The sequence below is a fragment of the Euprymna scolopes genome, chromosome 35, assembly GCF_053919585.1.
Source record: "Euprymna scolopes isolate OS-2025 chromosome 35, ASM5391958v1, whole genome shotgun sequence".
NCBI classification, from domain to species: Eukaryota; Metazoa; Mollusca; class Cephalopoda; order Sepiida; family Sepiolidae; genus Euprymna; species Euprymna scolopes.
The window spans coordinates 85,863,430-85,889,345 of record NC_136516.1 but is presented as its reverse complement, the minus strand read 5'-3'; the positions used below and the strand labels follow the sequence as shown (position 1 = coordinate 85,889,345).

The 25,916-nt window shown below is 34.8% G+C and overlaps 1 protein-coding gene across 2 annotated transcripts in view; it reads right to left on the bottom strand.

The window, feature by feature from the left end:
* Positions 1-17,116: 17,116 nt before the first annotated feature.
* LOC145259968 (cytochrome b-245 light chain-like) overlaps positions 17,117-25,916 on the bottom strand; it is a 74,529-nt gene continuing 65,729 nt past the window's right edge. For both annotated transcript variants that reach the window (XM_080117956.1, XM_080117957.1), the window contains exons 5-6: positions 24,855-24,936; positions 17,117-17,463 (exon numbers count right to left, since the gene is read on the bottom strand). In XM_080117956.1, coding sequence (XP_079974082.1) covers positions 17,320-17,463; positions 24,855-24,936 — 226 coding nt within the window. In that variant the 3' untranslated portion in view covers positions 17,117-17,319. The remainder of the gene's footprint in view (positions 17,464-24,854; positions 24,937-25,916) is intronic.

Here is a 25,916-nt window from a genome sequence, read left to right as displayed (position 1 = left end):
TGATAAGTGGTGATCACTGTGTAAAAAAAAAACAAAAAAAACAATCATCATCTGATTCATTCGAAATGAATGGATGATGCTTGACAACGAGAATCATCATCATCGTCATCATCATCATCATCATCATACTACTACTACTACTACTACTACTACTAAAGGTGAGTTAATTTGATTGTTTTCGAAAGTCTTTTTTCTATATGTTTGAACTAGAAGAATACCTGTCCTAGCATATGGTAAAAACTAATTCCTTGAAATGAACAGTTGTCAAACACTTTTAATGTCCTCTTCATCATCAGCCGCAGCCCTGCCAGTTAACAGCATTGATGACCATTGCTCTCCAATGTGGGTGGTTATCCATAGCCTGAAACAGCTCAACTTTTGACGATAATTCCGTCCGATCGATCAAGTTGTCCATCAAAGTGCATCTTGATGACCTTGCTTTTTCAAGCCTAGTATTTACCAGTCAACATCAGATGTTCTATGCCTTTTTGACGGTAAATATGTCCTAAGAACATACTTTGTCTTCTCATGATAGTTTCCATCAGCATCCCTCTACTGCATCCGCATCTAGACCATATTTCCTCGTTAGAAATGTGATCTTTCCAAATGACGCCTAACATTTGTCTCACAAACCAAATTTCAGTATTGCAGAGTGCCCAAAAAAACGAGCCCCGTGTACACTTTATGTGATATCTCCTTTATTTATTCACTGATTGCCCTAATTTTACAGGACACGGCAGAATCAACGACCGTGAGTACACCAAGACTCCAGTGGGAGCTGGGACAAAGAATACAGTGTTAAATTTTACTAAAAGACAGGCTCGTTTAAGAAAACCCAGGACAGTTTCATGCATCAGTTTGAATGTGAAAAGGCTCCATCCAAAAGCAGAAATTAGAACTGGGTGAACCACTTAGAGAATTATGGGACCGTGGAGAACCTCAATGCTGCCAGAGAGAACCGTCCAAGCCACTCGGGATGTTGCAAGAAGCAAACAGCCGAGCTGGTCGAAAGAGTGAGAGAGTCTCTCCAGCAGAGTCTGAAACTCTCTGTGCATAAGCGAAGTCAGTCCCTCGGTATGTCCCGTGAGACTTGCAGGAGAGTGCTGGTGAATGATATCAGGGCTTACCCATACAGAATACAGATGCGGCAGACCCTTACAGCCTCAGACAAGAAGCAGAGGAGGGCTATGGCAGTCAAGATGTTCGAGAAGATCGAGGAGACACCAAGTTTCCTTAACCTCCTTTGGACCTCAGCTGAAGCCCACTTCCATCTTGATGAAAAGGCGAACTCCAAGACAAATATCTTCTGGGGGTCCTCCAGACCCAATGAAGTAGTCACCAAGCCCTTGCACTCTCCTAAGTGCACGGTGTGGGCTGCAATCTCAGCCAGAGGCATCATCGGACCAATCTTCATCAAAGAATCTGGCACAGCAGTGATAGTCACCAAGGAGCGGTATGTGGAGGTCCTCAAAACCTTCAAGAGTGAGCTCCAGACCATCTACCCATCGCTCATGAGCAAGTTCTGGTTCCAGCAGGACGGAGCAACTTCTCACACCTCAAACCTGTCCCGAGATTAGCTGAAAGAGAACTTCGGAGGCCGAGTGATCAGTCTCAAGACTGATTTTGAGTGGGCACCTCATAGCCCGGACCTAAGCCCACCAGATTTTTTTTCTTTGGGGCTATCTTAAGGACAGAGTCTATGCAGGGAAACCCAGAACCATCACGGAACTCAAGAAAGCCATTAGGGAGGAGATGAGAGCCATCACCAATTCAGTCTGTAAGAATGTCATGGACAACTTTGTGCTGCGCCTCAAGAAATGCACGGGGCTAAATGGAGGCCATTTAGAACATATGCTGTAGAACGGAGAAAAAAAGGCCAAAGACCCTAGTGTTTTGATGTGATGTTTTGAATATAATAAACTAATTATGACCAAAGTTTCATTTCATCCGGACAAAACACTAAGAAACGGGGCCTAATTAGAGTTGGGGCCCATTTTTTTGGGGGGGGGGGCAGATAATCCAGCTTTCACAACTATACAACAAGACAGACCAAACATACACCTTAAGAAATGCTTTGTCTAGTGTTGACCGTGATGATAGCATCCAATGTCTTTTTACAAAGATTCAAATAAAGATATAATGCTATTAAATCTTACGTTTAGAATCCTTATTCCAATCTTGATCAAAATGCATCACACGATTCCTAATTCTAGAAAATGTCTAAAATTAAAAACTTAAGCAGTTTTAAGGAAGGTGGAATCCCTATATCGTGCTAGAAAACTACCCACATCTGAGAGTATTCTGTACCTCTACAAGGCCACCATTCACCCATGCATGGAGTATTGTTGCCACATACGAGCTGGTGCATCTACCACTAATCTCTCCCTCTTGGATAAAGTTCAAAAAAGAGTTTTCAATCTAATATATCCCACTTTGTCAACTGGGGTTCAATCTTTGCCCCATCGCCACAATCTTGCATCCCTGTGCCTTTTTTACTAGTATTTTAATGGAATGTGCTCTGATGAACTCATTGAACTTGTGCCCCCCTTAACATACATATCCCCGACAAACCCGCTTTGCAACAAAATCTCACCCCTTCACTGTTGAAGTCCCTAAATGCCAGAAAGCTTTCTACTCTAATAGGTTCTTTCCTTGGACAGCTAGATTTTGGAATTCCCTTCCTGCTACCTGCTTTCCTGACTGTACTGATATGCAGAAGTTCTAATGTAACGTAAACCAACATCTTATTAATCTTTCTTAGGCATGGTTCCAATTAATAGCCCCTTGCACCCATTATGTCCAAGTGGTGATATGCCTTGTTTGAGATGAACTGGAGAAAAAAAAAAAAAAAAAAAAAAAAAAGAAAAAAAGAAGAAATTAACATTCAGAGAAACTTGCTTCGGGCTAAGATCCAAGTCTAGTATCTGTTCTGATACTACACTTAAGATAATTTGTCCTTAGTCAATGTAGGGAAAACCCTTCTATACTAAGGCAATTTTTATTTTTGCTTACTACCAGAGTGTCCCATCTTGGGGAGCTGGTTTTCCCCCACATTAAAAACGACCTTGTGTCACATTTTGCTCTCGTGGGGAAGCAAATAAATTTTTAAAAATAAAAAAATAAAAAAATAAAGAAATAAAAAATAAATAAACAAAAATAAAAAATAAAGAAATAAAAAATAAATAAATAAATAAAAAAATAACTATGGATCAAATGTAATGCAAATCTGAAATATATTTCAAGTTTTAAATGAGAGATTGTGACCATACTATGCCCCTTAAAATCCTTTATAATATGCGAAAGATATTCGTGGAATATTTATTAATTAACTAGCAGGGGCCCCTGGGGTTGTCCGGTCGTAAAATATGCTGAAATATGATATTTTAATTCATGCAGATTTTGTATTTAGTGTTATAGAGTCAATTATTTCATATTATAATGTACCCAATATATAGCCATGATTTCAAAAATAGAAAATATATACATAATTTGATTACCCTCCACTCTTTATCTGTGCCTAAATCAAAACGTAGATTCCATAAACAAAGCTTCTTTCTTAGAACTGCCCGCCAGTGGAACTCTCTTTCATTTGCCTGCTTCCCAGCTGACTACAACTTGGTTGTCTTCAAGTCCAACATAAACAAATTCTTGATGAGCTTCCCCCCCCCCCAAGTAATCCAATTTACCAAATTTCCATCACTAACGATTACATACAATATTATCCCATTGACTACTGTACACTCGATAACCCTTATCCTCGAGTGGCCTCCAGGCCTTGATAAGTGGTGACTCCTACGTAAAAAAGAAAAAAAAAAATTGAAACCGAATCTAAAATATAACAAAACACAGTTCATATTATATTGTACCCAATATATAGTCATAATTTCGAAAATAAAAAAAAAAAAAAAATATGATTTGAATGCCATCAGCTAGAATCGAAACTGAAACCAAAACAAAATAAAACATAGTTTTATGATTGAAACTATGTCTACAAGTTAAGCAAAGACTGAAGTTTATTTGTATTCGATATGATTGGACTGTGGAAAGGAGTGTGAATTTTATTAAATACAAGCTGGTTTCCATGGCAACAGTAGTTTTGATAGACAAGATGCAAGCAAGGGCGGTCGGACGGTCCACAGGGTTTTATTTATATATATATACACGGCAAAATCCCATTGACACACCGGTTCCCGTCAGATTACCAAAGTTAAGCAACGTTGAGCCTGCCCAGAACCAGATGAGTGACTATTTGGGAAGGGGAGGCGCTGTATGTACCATCTGGGAAGGTTGAGCGTGGGGTCAGCACCCTCACCTTGTAAAAAGAACTCCTTGCTACAAAAATATCTACAAAAAAGTTGTAGATGGCCTATGCCTCTCCAGGAGTTCAAGGGCTATATATATATATATATATATATATATATATATATATATATATATATATATATATATATATATTTGTTCTCGCGCAAAAGAGCAGGGCACAAAATGTTTTAAATAATAATAATAATAGAATAATAATAACAAAGACTTTCGCTGGCGAGGACTACTATTGAGCGTAACCAGTTATACAATCCTTTTGAAATTTTCATCTCTATTTTTTCTCGTTATGTACTGAATATTTGTTAATGAAACCTATATGAAATAATATTTGTTAATGAAACCTATATGAAATAAATTTTAAAGATTTTCTATTCTGAAAGAAGTTCTAACAAATTTAATCTAAAAAAGTTATTTTAAAGTTTTTGTTAAAAAAAAATTCAGATTTTCTCATTATTCAGACCTGTATAACAAAGAGGGGGTTGCAAAAAAATGAGTTGTGGTGTGAGGAGAAATAAAAACTGAAATAGAGAGAAGGAGAGTTTTAAAATATAATCTTAAAAAGATAAGATGCAAGTTAGAAAAGCATTTCATCCAAGGCATGAAAATTGTTAAACAAAATGTTTTACTATAGGCTTTAAAAATAAAGATACAAGATTCAATTTGAAATTTATTTATCTTCAAAGTGCACTTTTATAAATTTTACAAAGTAAGGTATAAAAATTTAATTTAAATTGAATAAAAAAATTACCTTCGATTTATTTTATGTAATGTACATTTTGTTGCACTTTAAAAACATTATCTTTCATCTAGCAATTAATGATATAGATATAAAATTTTCAATTATTTTTTTTTTAAAGTGCAACAGAATGTACATTACATAAAATAAATCCAAGGTAATTTTTTTATTCAATTTAAATTAAATTTTTATAACTTACTTTGTAAAATTTATAAAAGTGCACTTTGAAGATAAATAAATTTCAAATTGAATCTTGTACCTTTATTTTTAAAGCCTATAGTAAAAACATTCTGTTTAACAATTTTCATGCCTTGGATGAAATGTTTTTCTAACTTATATACATATATATGTATACACATATATATATATATATATATATATATATATATATATATATAGAGAGAGAGAGAGAGAGAGAGAGAGAGAGAGAGAGAGAGATAAATAGATAGATATATAGATAATATTTATTAATTAACGTCTATTATTGACATTTCACAATACTCGAAGGCATCCTAATTTTCACAAAGGGTTTCTATATCCCTTCTGCTTCTTAGCAGAAATATAAAATAAACTAAATATAGCCTACATTGGTCACCCTTACACATAAAAACTGTGTTCCAAACTTCATATGATTTTGGTCATGTCTGTGCAACAAAGAATTTATAATGAAGCAAGAGTTGTTTTTATCTAACTGCACTGCTCCTAAAGTAACGTTGCTGTAGTCGAGAGAGACGCTTAATGGAGACCGTGCTACTGAAATTTGAAATAGCATTTCGTTGGTTTGTAATGTTATAGTTTTCAACAACATATCTTCTTTAGAAAAGCCCCACCACTATTACGAGGGTTATTCCAAAATAAAGCCTATAAAAAGTTGAAGAGCTACGAAGACGGAAGTAGTATCATTAAAATGAGCAACCGTTTGTGTTCCAGAATTATTTTTCTCCATAGTCAGCACAATTCCTAATGGACTTTTGCTGAGAATTCAATGACGCATCTCTGTTTTTGACACACGTCCATGATAGGGGCTGCTTTCTTAGAGTGTAACACCGTCAATATCTGCAACAGAGACAGAACTTTAAGATCATGAATGCATGAGTTCAGTCATCATAAGAATGCAATTTGCAATCCCTCTCTGAGCCATTCGGGTGGAATTAAAAAATAGAAGGCATTACTTTGGAACACACCTCATAGAAAATGAGTTTTGTAATATATATATATATATACATACAATTATATAAATGCAACTTTGTGTGTGTGTATGTTTGTTCCTTATAGACTCTGAAACAGGTGAACAGATTTTCTTTAAAATTTACAGAACTTTAGTGTATAAGGGAGTGATCTTAGTTAAGTTTTGTCTCAGAATACCCAGATAATTACCAATAATCGATAATCGAAACCGTTATTTTAATTCATCGATCATCAGTAAAGCAATTTTTTCCATGTCGTCGCTTAGCAACAACGATAGAACAACGGGTCGTGAAAATTCTACTGTGGGTATGTTGTATGGAATGCTTCAGACTGCTTTCAGACCATCTTGCATGAATCGAGCATCAGTTTTTGAGTGACATAAGAGATTCAAGGAAGGCAAGGAGTCTGTGAGGAATGATGAGAGGTGTGGGAGGATTAGAGAAATCAGAATATAGAGTTGACTGGCAAAATAAAAAATTTCATGTGTGTCTATAGAGACAATAAGTGCACAGTTTGATGTCAGTGTGGGAACTGTACACACAATTATTCATAAGGAAATGAAGATGCGAAAGATTTGTGCAAATACATCAGTCCATAACTTCATCCTCGTCACAGACTATTTGACCAAGACAATTCCTCACTCTCCCTATAGTCCAGACCTTGCTCCCTGAAACTTTTGGTTATTCCTTAAGCTCAAGAAAAAACCTTAGAGGCTGTCATTAGGAGACAACTAAGGGGATGAAAGAAGCTGTAACGAGGGTCATTGACACGCTCCTACAAGAGGCCTTCCGGAAGTTATTGGAATGGTACAAGTGCATTACAGCCAGAGGAGATTACTTTGAAGGGGAATAGATTTTCATATGTGTACTATCACTAAAAGTGCCCATACGGAAAAGTCTGGAAGCTTATTGAAGGCACCTGGTAAGTTGGTTTGTCACTTATTTTTTTATTTTTTTACCCAGGAATCACCACTTATCAAGGTTCGGAGGCCACTCGAGGATAAGGATTAATGTGTACATATTAGTTAATGTGATTATAGCGTAGTAAACATAAGTAGTGGGAATTTTGTAAATTGGATTACTTAGGGGGACGGTTCATCAAGAACTTGTTTACATTGGACTTGAAGACAATCAGATTGTAATCAGCTGAAAAGCAGGCAATCGGAAGAGAGTTCCACAGGCGTGCAGTTCCAAGAAAGAAGCTTTGTTTGTGGAATCTACGTTTAGGTTTAGACACAGGGAAATTATTGATAGTGGTTTTGAATAGACGAGTGTTTTTAGTGAAAGTTTGGCGAGGGGGAGGAGACCATAGATTGGAGTTCAGTCGAGCACTTGCCATAAAAATAACGATAGAGCAGAGATAGGCTCGCAGTTGAAATAGAATATTTATTGATTTGTAAAACCTTTAGTTTGAAATAAAATATTCATTCATTTGTAAAGCTTACGAGTTATATAGGATTTCCGTTGGTATGTAATGCTTCGGTGTGAAATAAGATATACGTTGCTTTGGGTTTAGCTGTGATGCTTAGGTTTAACTATCATTTTTCTTGGACTGACATACTGAAGTTTGACATAGATTTTTCATGGTCTGTCATGCTCAGGTATAAATAGAATTTTCCAAGGTCGGTAATGCTGAAGTTTGAGATAGGTTTAAATAGAATTTTTCTTAGTATTTCATGCACAAGTATAAATAGGATTTTCTTTGATCTGCCATACTTAAATGTGAAATAGATTTTTTTGTTAGTGTGTTATGCTAAAGTTTAAAATAGCTTTACGCGTGTCTACCATGCTTAGGTTTAGATAGCATTTTCCTTGGTCTGTCATGCTTAACTTTGAAATAGATTTTCTGTTTGCTTGAGTGGGCGCATCTTAAAATATCTGTGATTTTTATTTTATTTTATTTTTTTTTTGTCTTTAATTCTAAATTCTATATTTAACAGTATAGTTTTTCATTTGAATACATTTAATTAAATAATTCCAGCTTCATCTGCTTTTAACCGAGTTTGACAAACTGAATTAATAGTTGTTCCCGATTTGATATTTCAAAAAAGTTCCGGATGTCGTCTGAAATGCCTAAAAGAAAAGAAAAATATATAGATATTTTTTTTTTTTTTATTAAATTTGCGATGGTCTTCCTTAAGAATCTAATGACAATTGGAATGCCAATTATTGCAATGTCGGTGTTATGTAATGAGGCCATTTTTTTTAATGGCTTTGTCAAACGTAAGCCAGACCGGCATTTTATTTTAAAAGAGCTTCCGGTAATCTCTGAATATCTGGGCATAATTTCCGGTAAGAAAGCGCCATTACATGAACAATGCAAATTTATTTTGTGAAAGTATTTTTTAAAATAAAAACGCAGTTAGGCAACTATTTGAAAGTATATATATATATATATATATATATATATATATATATATATATACAGGGTGGGCCAAAATAAGGGTCCTATCTTTAAATTTGAATAACTTCCACAAAATAAAAGTTAAACTCACCAAACTTTATGTGTGTGTAGACTGACCCTTCCGAGATTTTTTTGAAATAAACCAAACAAATTTTGGCCGAAAAACACTTCTTAAAACTTACATGAATTTATGAATTTTTAAAAATAGGACCCTTATTTTGGCCCACCCTGTATGTATATATACACCGGTTGTATCGATTGGTTTCCTAGATGTAAATCCCATGAAACTCGCATGATTATTAAAGCGTGCTCAATGTAGGACAGAGCTGGTATATAGTCTCTTTATTGTACAAATATTGGTTACATATGTGCATACATGTTTCAGTGGAGTCCCAATTCAGAAACAACACTTGATCAGACCAAAAAAAAATTGATATTTAAACAGATGTCAAGACCACATTTGTTTTTATAAAATATTTGGGTGCTATCTATATTCCGGGTGTGTGGGTGGAGTAAATGCTTTGTGAATGTGAGCTGTAGGAGTTTTTTTTCGGAGGTGTGGTGAGGGAATGCTGCCCCCCCCCCTCCCGTGTTTAAGTCGTCATTACTAGGGAGGTGTTAAGTGATTTTTTTTAAATATAAACGCAGTTAGGCAACTATTTGAATGCGACGGTTGTAGGTTCGATCCATGGCTGGGGAAAGATGTTTGTCTAGCCGCACTGATGAGTTGTGATACAACGAAACAGTACTGTATGTGGATGACAATTAAAGCCCCCCCCCTCTCTTTCGGTTGAGCACTTTGTAAATGTAATTTCACCTGACACGTATTTAAAGCGATTAAATGAAGCCCACTACTAATTTGTTTGTAAACAAGCTGATGGTTCGAGCACTGTGCGACGGGAGGGTGTGGATTTAATAGACACTCGAGGAGAAATATTTACGGCACTGATTCGTAGCCGAATGATGAGAGCTGCCAACTGTCAATGCGAAGGTTGTAGGTTTGCTCCACGGCTGGGGAAAGGTGTTTGTCTAGCCACACTGATGAGTTGTGATACAACGAAACAGTACTGTATGTGGATGACATTATATATATATATATATATATATATATATATATATATATATACACCGGTTGTATCGATTGGTTTGTATGGTTGTATATCTTATTGGTGGTGACTTTAATTTCATTTTGACAAGTGTTATTTTTTTTAGTTTTTATTTATTTATTTATTAATCTCTAGTTTTTTTATCTCGCTTTTTTTTTTTCAATTTTTTTATTTGTTCATTTGTTTTTAGTTTTCAGAGTAGAGGTGAGACGCCGTTTCATAAAGGTTAAGCATAAGGTTGACAGTTGGGAGGTGTTAGAATTCTATTAGTCTGGCGGCTACTTATCTTGCTTTCATCTAAAGTACTTCCATGTTCCTATAGTCGCTACTACCTATATGCTATGAAAATAAACCTCATTAGTTTGCCCAATATTTAAAAATAGTCCTGATCCGTCTTCTGCATCTCATGAATAAGTTGCTTGAATCCTGTTAAATAAAGAAATTATCAACCACTTCAGCAAAAACAATCTACTCAGTGACAAGCAATATGGCTTCCGTCCAGCAAGATCTACAGCTGATGTATTGACTCTAATCTCACATAGGATCAGTGAATCTATCGACGGGCGTTTCATCTCAAGAGTGATAGTTACTGCCACATCCTGCGACCAGCGACCAGCTAATTGCATCAGGGGATCATCACACTCATCATCCAGGTGCACTTTGTTGAGTTGTGAATCCTCAGCGATCCGTAGTAGTTTTTTGTTTTATAAATAGAAATTTAAAAATAGTATCTAAATATAAAATAATTAAAAAATGGAATGAAGTATACAATATTTATTGTAGGTAAATGGTGAATTTTTTTTTTTTTTTTTTTTTTTTACACAGTGATCACCACTTATCAAGGCCCGGAAGCCACTCAGGGATAAGGGTTATTGCAAGTACATTACGTTAGTGAGGAGATTTGCTGAACTGTTTACTTAAGGGGGCGGTTCATTAGGAATTTGTTAACATTGGACTTGAAGACATCCAAGTTGTAGTCCGGAGGGAAGCAGGCAGACGGAACAGAGTTCCACAGGCGTGCAGTTCTAAGAAAGAAGCTTTGTTCATGGAATCTGCGTTTTGATTTAGGCACAGATATAGAGTGGGGGAAATTTTTCACAGTGGATTCAGCTAGACGGGTGTTTTTCGTGAAAGATTGGCGAGGGGGGACCAGAGATTAACAGGTTAAACAGTTTCTTCAAAAATTTGAATAAAATTAGTTTATAGGCGATAATAAATATATTTTTAAAGTTCATGATGTAACAAACGTTTTGGAGTTAAAATCAATTTAGTAAGTGTTATAGCGATAAAAGGGGGAATAACTTTAAATAAAGAAAGTAAGAGTTATCGCCCTTTATAGATTCTTAAAAAGACTAAAGCATTCTAGTAATGAACCAAAGACAATATGGCGGCTTCGATTGACACCGAATATCGTTCTGTAAATAATTTAAGGATTCTGCCTTGCATAAATCTTGATCTTGAGCACGTGGTACAATGGGGAAAGGAGTGGTTGGTTACTTTTAATGCATCTAAAACCAAGCTTCTCTCTTTACATCAGCAGCGTTCTGATCCCCATCTAACATCAATTGAAATGGATGGCTCTCGTCTTGGGGAGGCTTGAAGTTTTGACAAGCTTCAACATTGTTCACGTCGTGTGCACAAGGACGGATTTTTTTGGTAAAAAAAACTGCAACACTTCCAAGATGAATACTGCACAGCCAAGAGGAAAAAACACAGAAAAATGCCAGTACGTTTCCAGAAAGCCACATTAAATTCAATTTTTGCCACTTTTAATGTAAATTTTGAAGCTCAGAGAAAATATATACATATTGAGATAAACAACAAGCCAATGAAATTTCAGTTTGATACTACTTCGGATATCACTCTAATTTCACGTCCAACTTGGAAGTTTTGGGGAAAACCAACTTTTAAGAAGACAACTCATGTTTCTTATGGTGCATCAGGAAACAAGATACAACTAACTGGTGAGTTGACATGCAATGTTTCTTTTAAAGGAAAAATTTTTTTTTAGGTGTGTGCTAGATTTCTGATGCATCAACCCTGAATGTTTTTGGTTTGGATTTTATTGAAGAACTTGATCTTTTAAATGTTCCCTTAAACTCAATTTTGAATTCTTTCAATATTAATGCTGCAGCGGTTGCTGAAACATATTTTAAGAACATACTTAAAGCAAAGTTCAGCAATGTTTTTCAAGAAGGTCTTGGATGTTGTTCTGAAGTTAAAGCAATACAAAGTCAGTCTTCAAACGAAAGCATCCAATACCATACACAGCTTTAGCTACAGCAGAAAAAGAATTGGATCGCCTAGAACAAAAAGGACTAATCCAACCTAAAAATTACTTATCCTGGGCAGCACCTATTGCCATTATGAAGAAAGCTAACAGCAAAGTACGCCTATGTGCAGACTTCAGGATAGAACTAAATGACAGACTGAAGAGACACATCAGTATCAACTACCTGTACCTGAAGATCTGTTCTCAAAACTCAACAGTGGAACTTGCTTTGCAAAACTGGACCTTGCAGATACACATCTAGAAATGGAAGTTGATGAAGATTCCAAAAATCTTCTCACTATTAAAACCCACGAGGGATTATTTCAATTTAACCGCCTTCCATTTGAAATCAAGTCAGATCCAGCAATGCTCAAACAAACTATGGATACAAAGAATTCCAGTTTTTACAGCAAAACCGCTTACAAAGATGGCAACTATGCTTTTAGATTATGGCTTTTCTATAAAGAACCAACCAGGCAGCAAAATTGGCCAGGCAGATGCGTTATCCAGATTCCTCATCTCTTCTCATCAAAAAAATAGTGGAAGACATGATCACCGTTGCTATATTTGTGGAATCTGAAGTTGTCTTTGAACTTGTTTCCACAGTGATATAGTAATAGGGACAAAAAGAAAGATGTTTTTTTATGGAAATCGCTTGAGAGAAGACATGAAGCCATTTGACGTAACAAGAACGAAAGCTGATTATTGCAAAGACAGAAGATTCCTATTGATCTTACTCTTGAAAAGACCAAAGCTGTAGGTAGAAGGGAAACAAAAGCAGGAAGAGAGTTCTACAAATTGCAGTTCTTGGAAAGAAGTTACTGGTATAGTTAGCTGTATTACAATGAGGTATTAAAACAACGAATTGATGAAGACCACTAAACCAACAAGTCAAACGAGCTGAAACAAAGGAAGCAGGGAATAGATCAGACAATTCTGCGAAACACATGCCATAATGATGTTTATAGAAAAGACTGAGACTTTTTTGTCTTGAGAGATACAAAAATAAAATATGTCAGTATCCCATAAGATTTCATTTTGTGGCATGTTTACACATTCCAAACATGTTTTTCTTCATCTTACATGCATTGTACTAAATCGATTTTAACTCAAAATGGTTCCTCAATAAATATTATTTTTTAAAAAAAGACATAAAACCATTTTTATCACTTATACATAATCTTTTATCGCGTTATGATTACTCCTTCAAACTCATTTATCTTATATGGCACGATCCCTGAAGTTAAGCAACGTTGAGCTTGGTAAGTACCAGATGGGTGACCATTTCAGAATAATATTATGCACTGTATGTAAGAAGATATTCACACCTCCCTGCAAGAACTGCGAAAACTTAACGTTGTCATCTCTCCTGACCGAGAATATACCAGCGACCGGGGACTGCTTGTTTAATCCATATGCCCATTGTTTGAAGGAATCCGGTTCAACCCACCCAGGGTGAGTGCCAATGCTTCATTTGTTTCCTTTTCATCATCTACTCTGTTGTAAAGATTTTGTAGTAAACATTTCATTGGATACAAGTTGGCGGGGTTTCATTCATCCTCTTAAAAATCTATTATAAAACTGACTGTAAGGGGTAATTAAGTTTAGTTTACATATTAAAATACAAATTAATTATGAAAGGGAAATATTTTACCAGGAAATAGTAATAGGGAAAACAAACATCTTAACTGAAAACATACGATACGACATCCAAATATAATTTTTAATGTCCGCCTTGGCTTATAAGGTATGTTCTTTATTTTAAGTATTCGTGGTAGTTTCAAAATTAATGATCTGCTTGTTTAATCCATATGCCCATTGTTTGAAGGAATCCGGTTCAAGGGTGAGTGCCAATGCTTCATTTGTTTCCTTTTCATCATCTACTCTGTTGTAAAGATTTTGTAGTAAACATTTCATTGGATACAAGTTGCTGTTCTCTCCATACCTTTTCCAATATTGCAAAGAACGGATTAAAATTGAATTCAACTTGGCTGATTCCATTACTCGTGTCCTTATTCTCCACCAATGTTTTCGATTAAGAACATACACTTTTTCTCTCTCTTTCATATAAAACTAAATGTATTGTGGACTAAGTCCCTGCAAGGAGGCATGTGAAGTATACTCTTGGTACAGCGCTGAGACGGGGTCTGTTACTAGAGCAAGGAATCGATCGATTTGATTTAATAATGGGCGATTTCACTGATTTCACCGAAGTAATACGTCGATTATTTCTGACGAAATTTTTTACTTGGCAGGGTTTCATTCATCCTCTTAAAAATCTATTATAAAACTGACTGTAAGGGGTAATTAAGTTTAGTTTACATATTAAAATACAAATTAATTATGAAAGGGAAATATTTTAACATTTTACCAGGAAATAGTAATAGGGAAAACAAACATCTTAACTGAAAACATACGATACGACATCCAAATATAATTTTTAATGTCCGCCTTGGCTTATAAATTATGTTCTTTATTTTGCTTATAAGGTATGTTCTTTATTTTAAGTATTCGTGGTAGTTTCAAAATTAATGATCTTAAATCGAGGGATATATCAGGAACATTGTTCACTTTATATTGTTGAAAATGAAGCAATCATTTTATTTGTGTCAAAAAGTACGAGGAAACATACAAAATACCATGGCTACTCGATGTCTAACATCATTCTCTTAAAAGTTATCTTTCTATTAATATCCTCCTCTCTATCTATCTCTATCGCCCTCTCCCCTCACTAAAAATGCATTGAGCACTCACTCTTAGACAGGGTCCAAAACAAAGTCTCAAATCTACCAACCAAGCTCCAACTTCTGTCCGACTGCCACAATGTTGCATCCTAATGTTTGTATTACTTCAATGGAATGTGCTCTGATGAACTCTTACTACTTGTGGCCCCATTGATGTACATACTTCTGAACAACTCGTCAAGCAGCAAAATTCCATCCCTTCACTGATGCCGGGAAGCATTCTTCTCTAATACTTTCTTCCATCGGACTGTTGAACTTTGGAATTCCCTCCACGTTTCTTGCTTCCCTGGCTGTACTAATCCGGAGAAGTTTAAATGTAATGTGACCAGACATCTCGTTCCCATCTGGGTGCATCACATAAATGAGAGGAAAAATATCCCCAACTAAGATTAAGCTATACATGCTCTTTCGTATAAATAGTTAAATTTGTTCAGAATTATCGTACACAAAAAAACAAAACAAATAAATGGCATCCATAAAAATGCAGCACTCGCGCAAGTTGGCTCAATGGTATAGCTTCCAGCTTCAGATTCTGGAGTATTAAGTTCAAATCTCACTGCTCAACTCCCTTTGATCTCCTGTTAGTCGCAATCTTTAAAAAAGCGTTATATACTGATGAGTGTATAAAGCCCTTTAAATCCATACAAAATCCTTTAAACACATAAGTTGTTTCATCACCGCCGTTATAGCTGCGGCCCTGGTTACTTTTTTCTTTGTTGATATAAAACCATGGCAACAAAAACGGGTTTACTCAAAGGACAAAATAGAAACTTTGCATGCATGAAAGAGAGAGAGAGAGAGAGAGAGAGAGAGAGAGAGAGAGGGAGAAAGTAACAAGAGAAAGAAAGAAAGAGAATGAGAGAGAGAGAGAAAAAATGAAAGTGAGAAAACGAAATAGAGATAGAGAGAGAGAGAGAGGGGGGGGAGAAAGTAACGAAAGAAAGAAAGAAAAAAAGAATGAGAGAGAGAGAGAGAGAAAAAAATGAAAGTGAGAAAACGAAATAGAGATAAGAGAGAGAGAGAGAGAGAGAGAGAGAGATCTAACTACATCAGTCACCTAAGACATGCAGTCCCCATTTTGTGGAGCAACATGTAAAAAAAAAATGTCTTACCTCCTTAAAGTCTCAATTGAGCCGCTACTCTGAATCACGATTTCCAAACTTTTCCATTAGCACTACTACCACCATGTAACAAATCTATTACATTTTAATGACAAAAGAGACCTCACCGCCATTTGTCTTTTTCAAATATCTTGATAAACACTGTATGATTTTCAAACTCAATAAACATTTTACATTATATAAAAACACAAAAAAAATTATCCAGTTATGTAGAAAAGTAACTTATCTTGCCTTTGATAACATTTATTTGTAATTAGCATTTCAGCCCGGAATTGCCCGGATGTTTGGATGTGTATGTTGAGCAAAAAAAAAAAAAAAAAGAATGTGGTAGTAGGAAGGCAGGCTCGAACCCGTACCGCAAAGGAGGAAAAGAACGGCGTAAAAACGTAACGTTTATGCTGTTACGACCAGCGCCAAACCGAAAGCGACATTTTTTTAAATTAAGGCTAGACAATCTAAAGGAGAGGATAACTTTAAAAAATATCGGCGAAAAAAGTGACCCCCTCCCCCATAGAAAAGTGCCTAGTTGAAGGGGAAGATATTAATGTTTTTAGCCAATTTTTCGATATTTGTCGTATGAAAGGTCAAACTTTAAAACGATACTAATCTTGGTAAAATCCTTAAGGCAGACATGCAAACATACACACATACATTTATATATTGGTAACTAAAAATTTTCAACCCAAACTGATGAAAAAGCTTGCCCTATCTCTAAATACCCTTTATGTAAAATTTCAAATATTTAGTCCAGAAATTGTCTGAGTAATTTGGAAGAGACTGCAGAGGTCAATTTTTTTTTAACTTTGATCCCTATTATGACCCCTTAAAATTTATTGTTTTGGGCTCAAATCAAGTTATTAAGTTAGATCCATATCCAAGGAATCTATATCTAAAATTTCAAGTGCGTAGACCCAAAATTGTCGGAGGAGTTTGGTAGAGTTCTCAAAGGTCAAATCGTTGAACTTTGCCCCCTTAATCGCCAAATTTCTGACCAAAAACCGATCACATCGATTTTCCAAAATCTCAGTACCCTTTATATCAAATTTCGAGTCTGTAGACTAAAAATTGACAGAGTTATTGCGTAGGGAAATGTACACACACACACACACGTTCACTTTTATAGATATATTTACTTTTTGACAACTTTTTTGAATCTATGTGTATAGTAAAACAAACCCGACTATATTATAAGCTCACTAATTTAAAAAAAATAATAAAATCATCAATGGTATTTCTTATAAAATATTTAATATTTTTCTGCTGATTTTTCATTTTGTTTTTTTACCTTAACTCATATTAAATTTTTTCCTATTTCTATCCCCATCCACATCATCTTGCTTTGTTTTGTTTTTTTTTTTGTATTTTTTTATTCGTCCATTCTTTTCTTTTTCACCAGGAATTTTAATCATTCATCTTTCAGATCTGATTTCTAAACCACAGCTGCGCTTTGGGTTGTTGCAAAGACAGTAGGTAGCCTTGGAGGGGGCATAGTTGGTGGAGTCCCGAATTCTGTCCTTTTGACTTCTTTTTTGGGAGGCAAGTCAGCTTTCCAACGTTCACCTTTCAGAGCTGCCTGGAAGAAGAAAAAAAAAAACAATGGTGTTAAATTCTTGTAAAGTTACTGGAGCCAGCATTAAAGTATTTAGAGTGGAGGAAAAATATAAAACACGGGAAGTAAACAAGAAAGAAATTACATTTTGTGCTAAAACGCTGCTTCCAACAACATTCAAATAGCAAACATAAAGCTTACACATATACATACACATGAAACAAGTATATGCATCAATATATCATAGTGTAACATATAAGTAAAATTCAGCTCTATGTGAATCTTTTAGAGGTTGAAGGTTTAATTTCTCAGTGCGAACAATACTGGGAATACAACTGTGAATTACTTAAGACTTCTACCCTGTCATGGCTGACAGAATGATAACATGGCATTCCCATGGATTAAATAAAGGATTCTATTTAAAATTCCATATAGATTTCCAACTTTAACAAAAAGATTCGCGAGTTCAACATTCCTTGACGCACTATATATATATATATATATATATATAGTGTTATAATGGAATAATTCCAGGAGGAAATCCGGGTATGAGAGCTCAATGTGGTAAACAGAGCAATAACATAAAAATATAACACGGAAATTACATAATTTTCGATGCAATAATTTATTTCAACCTTATGGTATTTTCAAGCATCTAAACTAGACAATTACATTTTTGATACTGAAATAAAGAAAGAAAAAGAATCGGGCCCCGACCGTTAAAAACGAGAGGGGGTGGTAGTAGCAATCCACTTAATACATTTTATAGAGAGGGTGGGAGGGATTTTTAAAAAAAAAACAACAACAACAACAACAACAACATTATGACACTTATAACGGCTGTCCGGTAGCTCGACGTAACAACAGACACATATATATATATATATATATATATATATATATATATATATATATTGGCAGCAAGTCATTACTCAAGCTGTTCATTTGAACCCGAAATCATAAAAATTGGTCAGTCATCTCATAAGATGCATAGCAATAAAATACTGATTTTTCAAGAGTCTACGACAATTTTAAACAGTTTTCCCACACTCTTGTATAGGTGCACTGGAAAATGAGCACCAAAACGATGTATGTTGCATAGGGGTACATATTAAGGAGATGACGGGGACATATATAACAATGATGAGGGAGAGACATTTATACAGTTCTGAGATGCTTGGGACTTCATATATATACTGAATGGAGATGTATACAAGTTCTTAACACGGAGGAGGGGAGATACATAATCGTGTAAGGGTTACACAAAGTTCATTATAAGATGATTAACACATTACCTTTTAAGTGTTGAAAGATGACACATGACAACAGTTTTACAAAAACACAATAATGATTCTTTATTCATTTGACCGGTCGAATGATGATGACGTCAGCAATTCACATTTGGATCTACATAGTTTAAACGTTCTCCCTTTCGCTTCGAAAGGGCCGACTCCAACTCAACTACTCTCAACTCTTCAAGTCCGACTCTGCAACTCTCTGAACTGACTAACTCTAGCTCCTATATTGAGAATCCCCCTTCGTTATGACGTCAGAAGTGTGTTTTCCAAACGTGACCAATTCACGTGGCTATGCACACGCTTTTGACAACAAAAGAAATCTCAATATATAACACTAACTTATTTTTTTAACAATATATTTTTAATTTATATTGTTCATTCTTTTTGGCTGACCTTTTTAACATTCTGATTCCAACAGAATGAACAATCAATTCTTTTTACGATATAAACAATATCTAACTATTTGCTTACAAGGTTTGAGTCTCGGCTTATCCTGATCTCATTTTCCTGTAACATTTGTACAAAAAGTGTTTGGAAAATTATATTGTATATATATATATATATATATATATATATATATATATATATATATATTCAAGCATGTCTGATTGAACACAACAGAGTTATTTTTTTCCACATTTTTGGGGATATCTTTTCAATTCGCCAAGTGGTCTTTTTAATTTCAGCTGGCATATTATATATTATGGTGTCCAAAAACCAACTAACTATAAATACACCAAACCTCAAAGAAAAAGAAAAGGAAAAACGCCAACAACAACAACAATTGCTCCCGATGATGAACCAATAGAGGTTAAACCAATAGAAAGCGCTTGAGATGAATATGGCTGAACAACAACTTTTGGGCGCCATAATATATAATATGTCAGCTGAAATAAAAAAGACCGCTCAGTGAAATGAAAAGATATCAAAAAAAAAAAAATCGGTAAAAAAGAATAACTTTGTCGTGTTCAATCAGATGTGCCTTAATATATATAATTTTCCAGACATTTTTTGTACAGCCGTTTAAAATTGTCGTAGACTCTTGAAAATTTAGTATTATATTGCTCTGCATCTTATGAGATGACCGACCAATTTTTATGATTTCAGGCTCAAATGAACAGCTACAGCAGGGATTGGAATACACCCTACTAAAGCCTGATTATCACAGCTGGTGAATTTCAAAAATGCAATCTTGGCAGGAGCACACTTTAGAAGAACGATATGCAATAAAATTCTGTTTTAAATCTGGAAAAATGCCACAGAAACGTATGGAATGTCTTAGACTATTTATGGACCATCTTGCATGAATCGAGCATCAGTTTTTGAGTATCATAAAAGATTAAAGGAAGGCAGGAAGTCTGTGAGGGATGGTGAGAGGTGTGGGAAGAATAAAGGATAAGGACCGCCATTTGTCTATAGAGACAATAAGTGCACAGCTGGATGTCAGTGTGGGATTTGTACGCACAATTATTTGCAACGAACTGAAGATGTGAAAGATTTGCGCAAAGTTTGTCCCAAGAGTGCTCCATCCTTGATGAGCATCAAGACAGCTCCTCACCCTCTCTATAATCCAAACCTTGCACCTTGTGACTTTTAGTTATTCCCTAAGCTCAAGGAAAACCTTGGAGGCTGATGTTATGAGACAACTGAGGAGATGAAAGAGGATGTGACGAAGGTCATTGACACGCTCACACAAGAGGACTTCCCTGGAACGGTACAACAAGTACATTAAAGCCGGAGGAGATTACTTCGAAACGAGCTAGAGTTTCATGCCTGTACTATTAATAAAAGTGCTCATACAAAAAAGTCCGGGAATTTATTTAAGGCACCTCATACACCCGAAAAAGGTCAGAGATTTCATTGGCTGAAATGTTGTGAAAATAACAGTCAAGATTAGAACGATGAATTCGAATAATACGAAAACAATTGTTAGAGTATAGTTCCAAAATATATTTGTGATAAATTTCAAACAAGTAAAATATTTGTTTATTTTCCTAATATTATGTTGTGATTTGGTTTTCAAGCACACTTGATGCATATTTTATTTTATAGAAATTTATTGTCGTGTAATGGTTGTGTAAAAAGTGGGAAAATGTGTCCTTTCAGCTCGTTATTGATCTCAACACAAAAAAGAAAATGGCAAATATATAAGAATCAAGGGGAGATAAAACCGGTTACTTCCTGTTCAGGGGAGATCACCCTAGGTTACTTCCAGTTCAGGGACAAACAACTATGTCGAACTATGTTTTATTTGTAAACTAAACAAATTTCTCTCTTATGTACACAGTCTCGTCTGCTTCTCACAAATTGAAAATTTACTTTATATTTTAAGAAAAAAAAAAATGGAATCCTTGCAAGCCCAGATAGCTGACCGCCCTCTCCAGAACTATTTCTGCCAGCTGCCCCCTCCCCCCATAACATTTATGCAGAGCCATTTTTACATTAATCTTGCCTCTGAATATTTTAGCAGCTTATGTTAAACTGCTAGAAACAAAACAACACACTTAAGATGGAGTATATCTCTGAAACATATTTGTGATAAATTTCAAACAAGTAAAATATTTGTTTATTTTCCTAATATTACGTTGTAATTTGGCTTTCAAGCACACTTGATGCATATTTTATTTTATTCATAAAATAAACTTGTGCGAGAGATGGGGAGAGTTGATCTATAGATTTTAGTTTTATTAGTTGTTTAAAATAAACAAATATTTATTAGTTGTTTAAAATAAACAAATATTTATTAGTTGTTTAAAATAAACAAATATTTATTAGTTGTTTAAAATAAACAAATATTTATTAGTTGTTTAAAATAAACAAATATTTATTAGTTGTTTAAAATAAACAAATATTTATTAGTTGTTTAAAATAAACAAATATTTATTAGTTGTTTAAAATAAACAAATATTTATTAGTTGTTTAAAATAAACAAATATTTATTAGTTTCATTTGGCTTTCAAGCGCACTTGATGAATATTTTATTCAAATTAAATCAACGTTTCTATATGGAACTCACACCCTTGACGTTATTTTCACATTGCCTATTATTAATCTCAAGTTGTTAACGCACAGTTCCAACATTTTAAAATACAACCACTGAGATACAATGCATGGCTCTTTACAAACAGACTTTTCTTTCTCCAAATTTGCAACATGGAAGGGAGAAGAAAAGGAAAAAAAAAAGAAAGCAAACCACACACTGGAGATGGAGTATACCTCCGAAATATTATTTATGTTATAAATTTGAAACAAGTAAAATATTTGTTTATTTCGCCAATATTACGTTGTGATTTGGCTTTCAAGCACACTTGATGCATATTTTTTTTAATTCAAATTAAATCAACGTTTCTATATAGAATTCACGTCCTTGGTGTTATTCTCGCGTTGTCTACTACAGTTCCAACATTTCAAAATACTGAGATACAACGTGCGGCTCTTTACAAACAGACTTTTATTTCTCAAACTTTACAACATGGCAAGGAAGAAGAAAAGGAAAAAAAAAGAAAGAAAACAACATACTGAAGATGGAGTATACCTCTGAAATATATTTATGTGATAAATTTCAAACAAGTAAAATATTTGTTTATTTTCCTAATATTACGTTGTGATTTGGCTTTCAAGCGCAGTTGATGCATATTTTTTTTTTTTTTTATTCAAATTAAATCAACGTTTCTATATGGAATCCACACCCTTGAATAAATGTAGATTTTCTATAATAATAAACCATTGTAGATCTGATTCTAGTTTTAAATTTTAAGTTAACTTTTTCTTGGATTCATACATCTGACTGGTCTTAGCTCCAATAATCAAATGATATAATCTAATAAGTCGTCCTACTGAACAGTTTTTTTTAGTTGTACCTCATAATATGCTTAAGTTTCAGGCCTTTGGGATATCTTTCAATGTCTTTCCCAGGTTGGGATATCCAGCTTCCCAAAAGGGGGCTTTCTGGATGGGACAAAAATAAATATTGCATCCATCAAGAAAGACTCTTCTTTCAGGACAGGTACTACACATTTATCCTAGCCCTGAACTGCAGGAATTAGTGGCTTGTCATATAAACAGAGATGGTGAATATACTTTAACTTTAGGCTTCTCAGAATATCTTTCAATATCTCTCCCAAGCTACTATACACGTCCATATTTATGGCTTATAGCAATCAGTCACTTTCTTGTGTGGAGGAAGCCAGATATGTTCATGTTCAATTCTTCAAAAAGGAACAAGCAAAACACCTCAATCGATATAAAAATAAGAAACGAATAACCCTCTACAATCTATCTATACTATATATCAGTATGTGTGTGAGTTTGTTCTTTATGAACTCCGAAACGGCTGGCCCAATTTTTATGAAATTTCATACAAATGTACTTTATGTATCTGGCAGAAGGATAGGTTCTGTATCGGAATATCTTCAATAAGTATTGATAATCAATAGTCCAAAAAAAAAAAAAAAGAAATCTGATGAAAGAAGAAACAGGCAATTTTGACCAAAGTTAACATTTTATATAGATTAACATCACAAATGCATTTGTGAAGTTTTATTACCACACAAGCATAAAGGCCCAGCATATAAAATCAACAGTAAGTTCTTTGATGACAGGAATGCGTTCAAAATGAATGGTTTTATCTTAAGCATAACTGAACCATGATACTTGACTTTTTCATTTTAAACTTAAATTCAAGCCATTATCACCGCAAAAGCAGAAAGGCTCAGCATATATAATTAACAGTATGTTCTTTGATATGACAGAGGCGCGTTTAAAATGAATGTTTCTGTTTAGAGCACAATTAAACCATGATACTTGACTTTTGTATTTAAAACTTTAATTCAAGCCATTATGCATAAAATAATTTTACAAAATCAACAGTAGGTTCTCTACAGTGCAATGCAGACTACAATGTATTGTGGACTTAGTCACTGTGGGGACAGATGCAAAGTTTCCTCAAGGTGCACCGCGATGGGTCCATAATTCAAGCAGGCAATCAATCGATTTGCTTGAAAAATGGTTGATTTCACTAATTCAATGACAATAAAAATATGGGAGTGTGAAACATTCGATGATCATAATTAAATTCCGGGCAACATTGGGTCTCCTTGCTAGTAAGTGGTAGAATACAAATTTCAAAGTCTAAAATATTTTAAAAAAAAAAAAAAAAATGAGGAAAAAAAAAAGAAATGAGGAAAAAAAAATTAAGGAAAAAAAATGAGGAATTATATTCTGAGGAAAATTATCTGGCCTTCGGACTATGATCCAAGTGTAGTATCTGTTCTGATGCCACACTTCAGTTAATTTGTCTTTAGTCAATGTAGGGAAAACCCTTTTATACTAAGGCAATTTTTATTCTTGCCTACTTCTTTTCGGGAAGCTGGTTTTCTTCCCACATTAAAAACAACTTTGTCACACATCTTGCTTTCGTGGGGAAGCAAATTGTAAACTTTACAAGTGTACACCTTCCATCAAAACTGATAGGGAAAATTATTATGCTTTGCCAGTGTTTGGAGTAAGATTCATATTGTTATAACAGAATGTGATATATTTATTTGAATTAGTTGAGTAGTTTTAGCTACTATAATTGAATAATACAATTAAGTCCATCCAGTGCGGCCATAGCCGAGATTGAACTCGTTACACGAGTTTGTAGTGTAATTCAAATCTTGATGTTTTGTAGGGGCAGTAGCGCGTGTAATTGTGAGGCAAGGGCCGCGCAATCCCTAACCACACCTCTCCTGAATCAACACTGTTTGGGTCCAGTGGCAAGGAGAAGACCAGGACGACTGGAAACAATGCCGAGATAAGCGGAGAGCACATACAGCACCTGAAAGCCCCAAATGGTCACCCATTTAGTACTGACCAGACTCAATGTTGCTTAACTTCGGTGATCCAGTGGGAACCGGTGTGTAAATGTGATTAAGAGTACCATCTGTTGTTTAACTTCAACAATCTAAGAAGTTTCCTTAAAGAACGGTTCGCTGTAGTCCTAGCTGGTTTAAGCATAAGGCTTTTGGTGTATCTTTCGACATCTCTAGGAGGCTGCTATACCTGTCTGTATTTATGGTTAACACTAGCCAACGAAATGCTAGAGAGCTCAATCCAAAGAGAGTGTTTAATACTCACCACAAAATAAAGGATACTCGATATGAGAAGGCATATTCCACCTAAGAGTGTTGGAAGTAAAAAGATGCACGGAATGCACAGGCTGAAAAGAGTGACGATAACAAAACAATTATGACATATTTGAAAAAAAAAAAAAAAAAAAAATCTATATCTATAAAACTGAGAATGTGTGTGTGTGTGAGGACAATTGCCAACCTATATACTCAACAATTTTTTCTTCTGCAGACTTGAAATTTGGTATTTAGGGTATTCAGACATGTGGAAAACTTTTTAATCCGTTTTCATCCAGAAAAAAAAAAGGGGGGTTGCTAAGAAGGTCAAAACTGAAAGATTGGTATGTGGTGGTCATCGGATTTTTATCTGTTTGTCAACTGTTTCACGAATGCGCATGCATGAATCTTTCACATGACAGATTCCTTATGTTAAGAATAAGTAGGTTTGAAAACACTTTTTAAAGATCGTGTCAAGTTGGCACATGTCTCGGTTTCTGCATGAATTAAAGTATAACATTTATGCGTATTTTATGACTAGACAATGCCTGCTAATGATAAATAAAATTATATCATTGTGGTTGCTCTAACAATTTGACTTTTTTTATGATTCCTTTTTCTCGTAAAAATTGTGGTAGCCGCAGTAGAGTGGATCACTTTCTTCTTCTTATGCATTTGTAGTACGAACGTTGTTCCGAAAAGTAAGGCCTCGTATATTTTTAGCTCTAAAACTAAAACATTGAAATGCTACAGAAGACGGGAGTGGAACCATTAAAATGAGTGACCTTTTGTGCTCCATAATTTATTTTTCTACATAGTCACCACCATTCTCAATGCACTTTTGCCAGCATCTTTTGATGTCTCAGTCATAAAAGTCCCAAGCAAGCACACTTTGTCACTTACATCTTTGTCACCACTCTGAAATCAACGAACCCATCTCCTAACTGTGCTGACATTAACTGCATCAGCTTTGTAAACATTCAATCGACACCGGTGAATGTTGATCTGTGTGATTTTTTTTTTTTTTCTGCATGTAAGAATTCAATGATGTATTTCTGCTTCTAACATACGT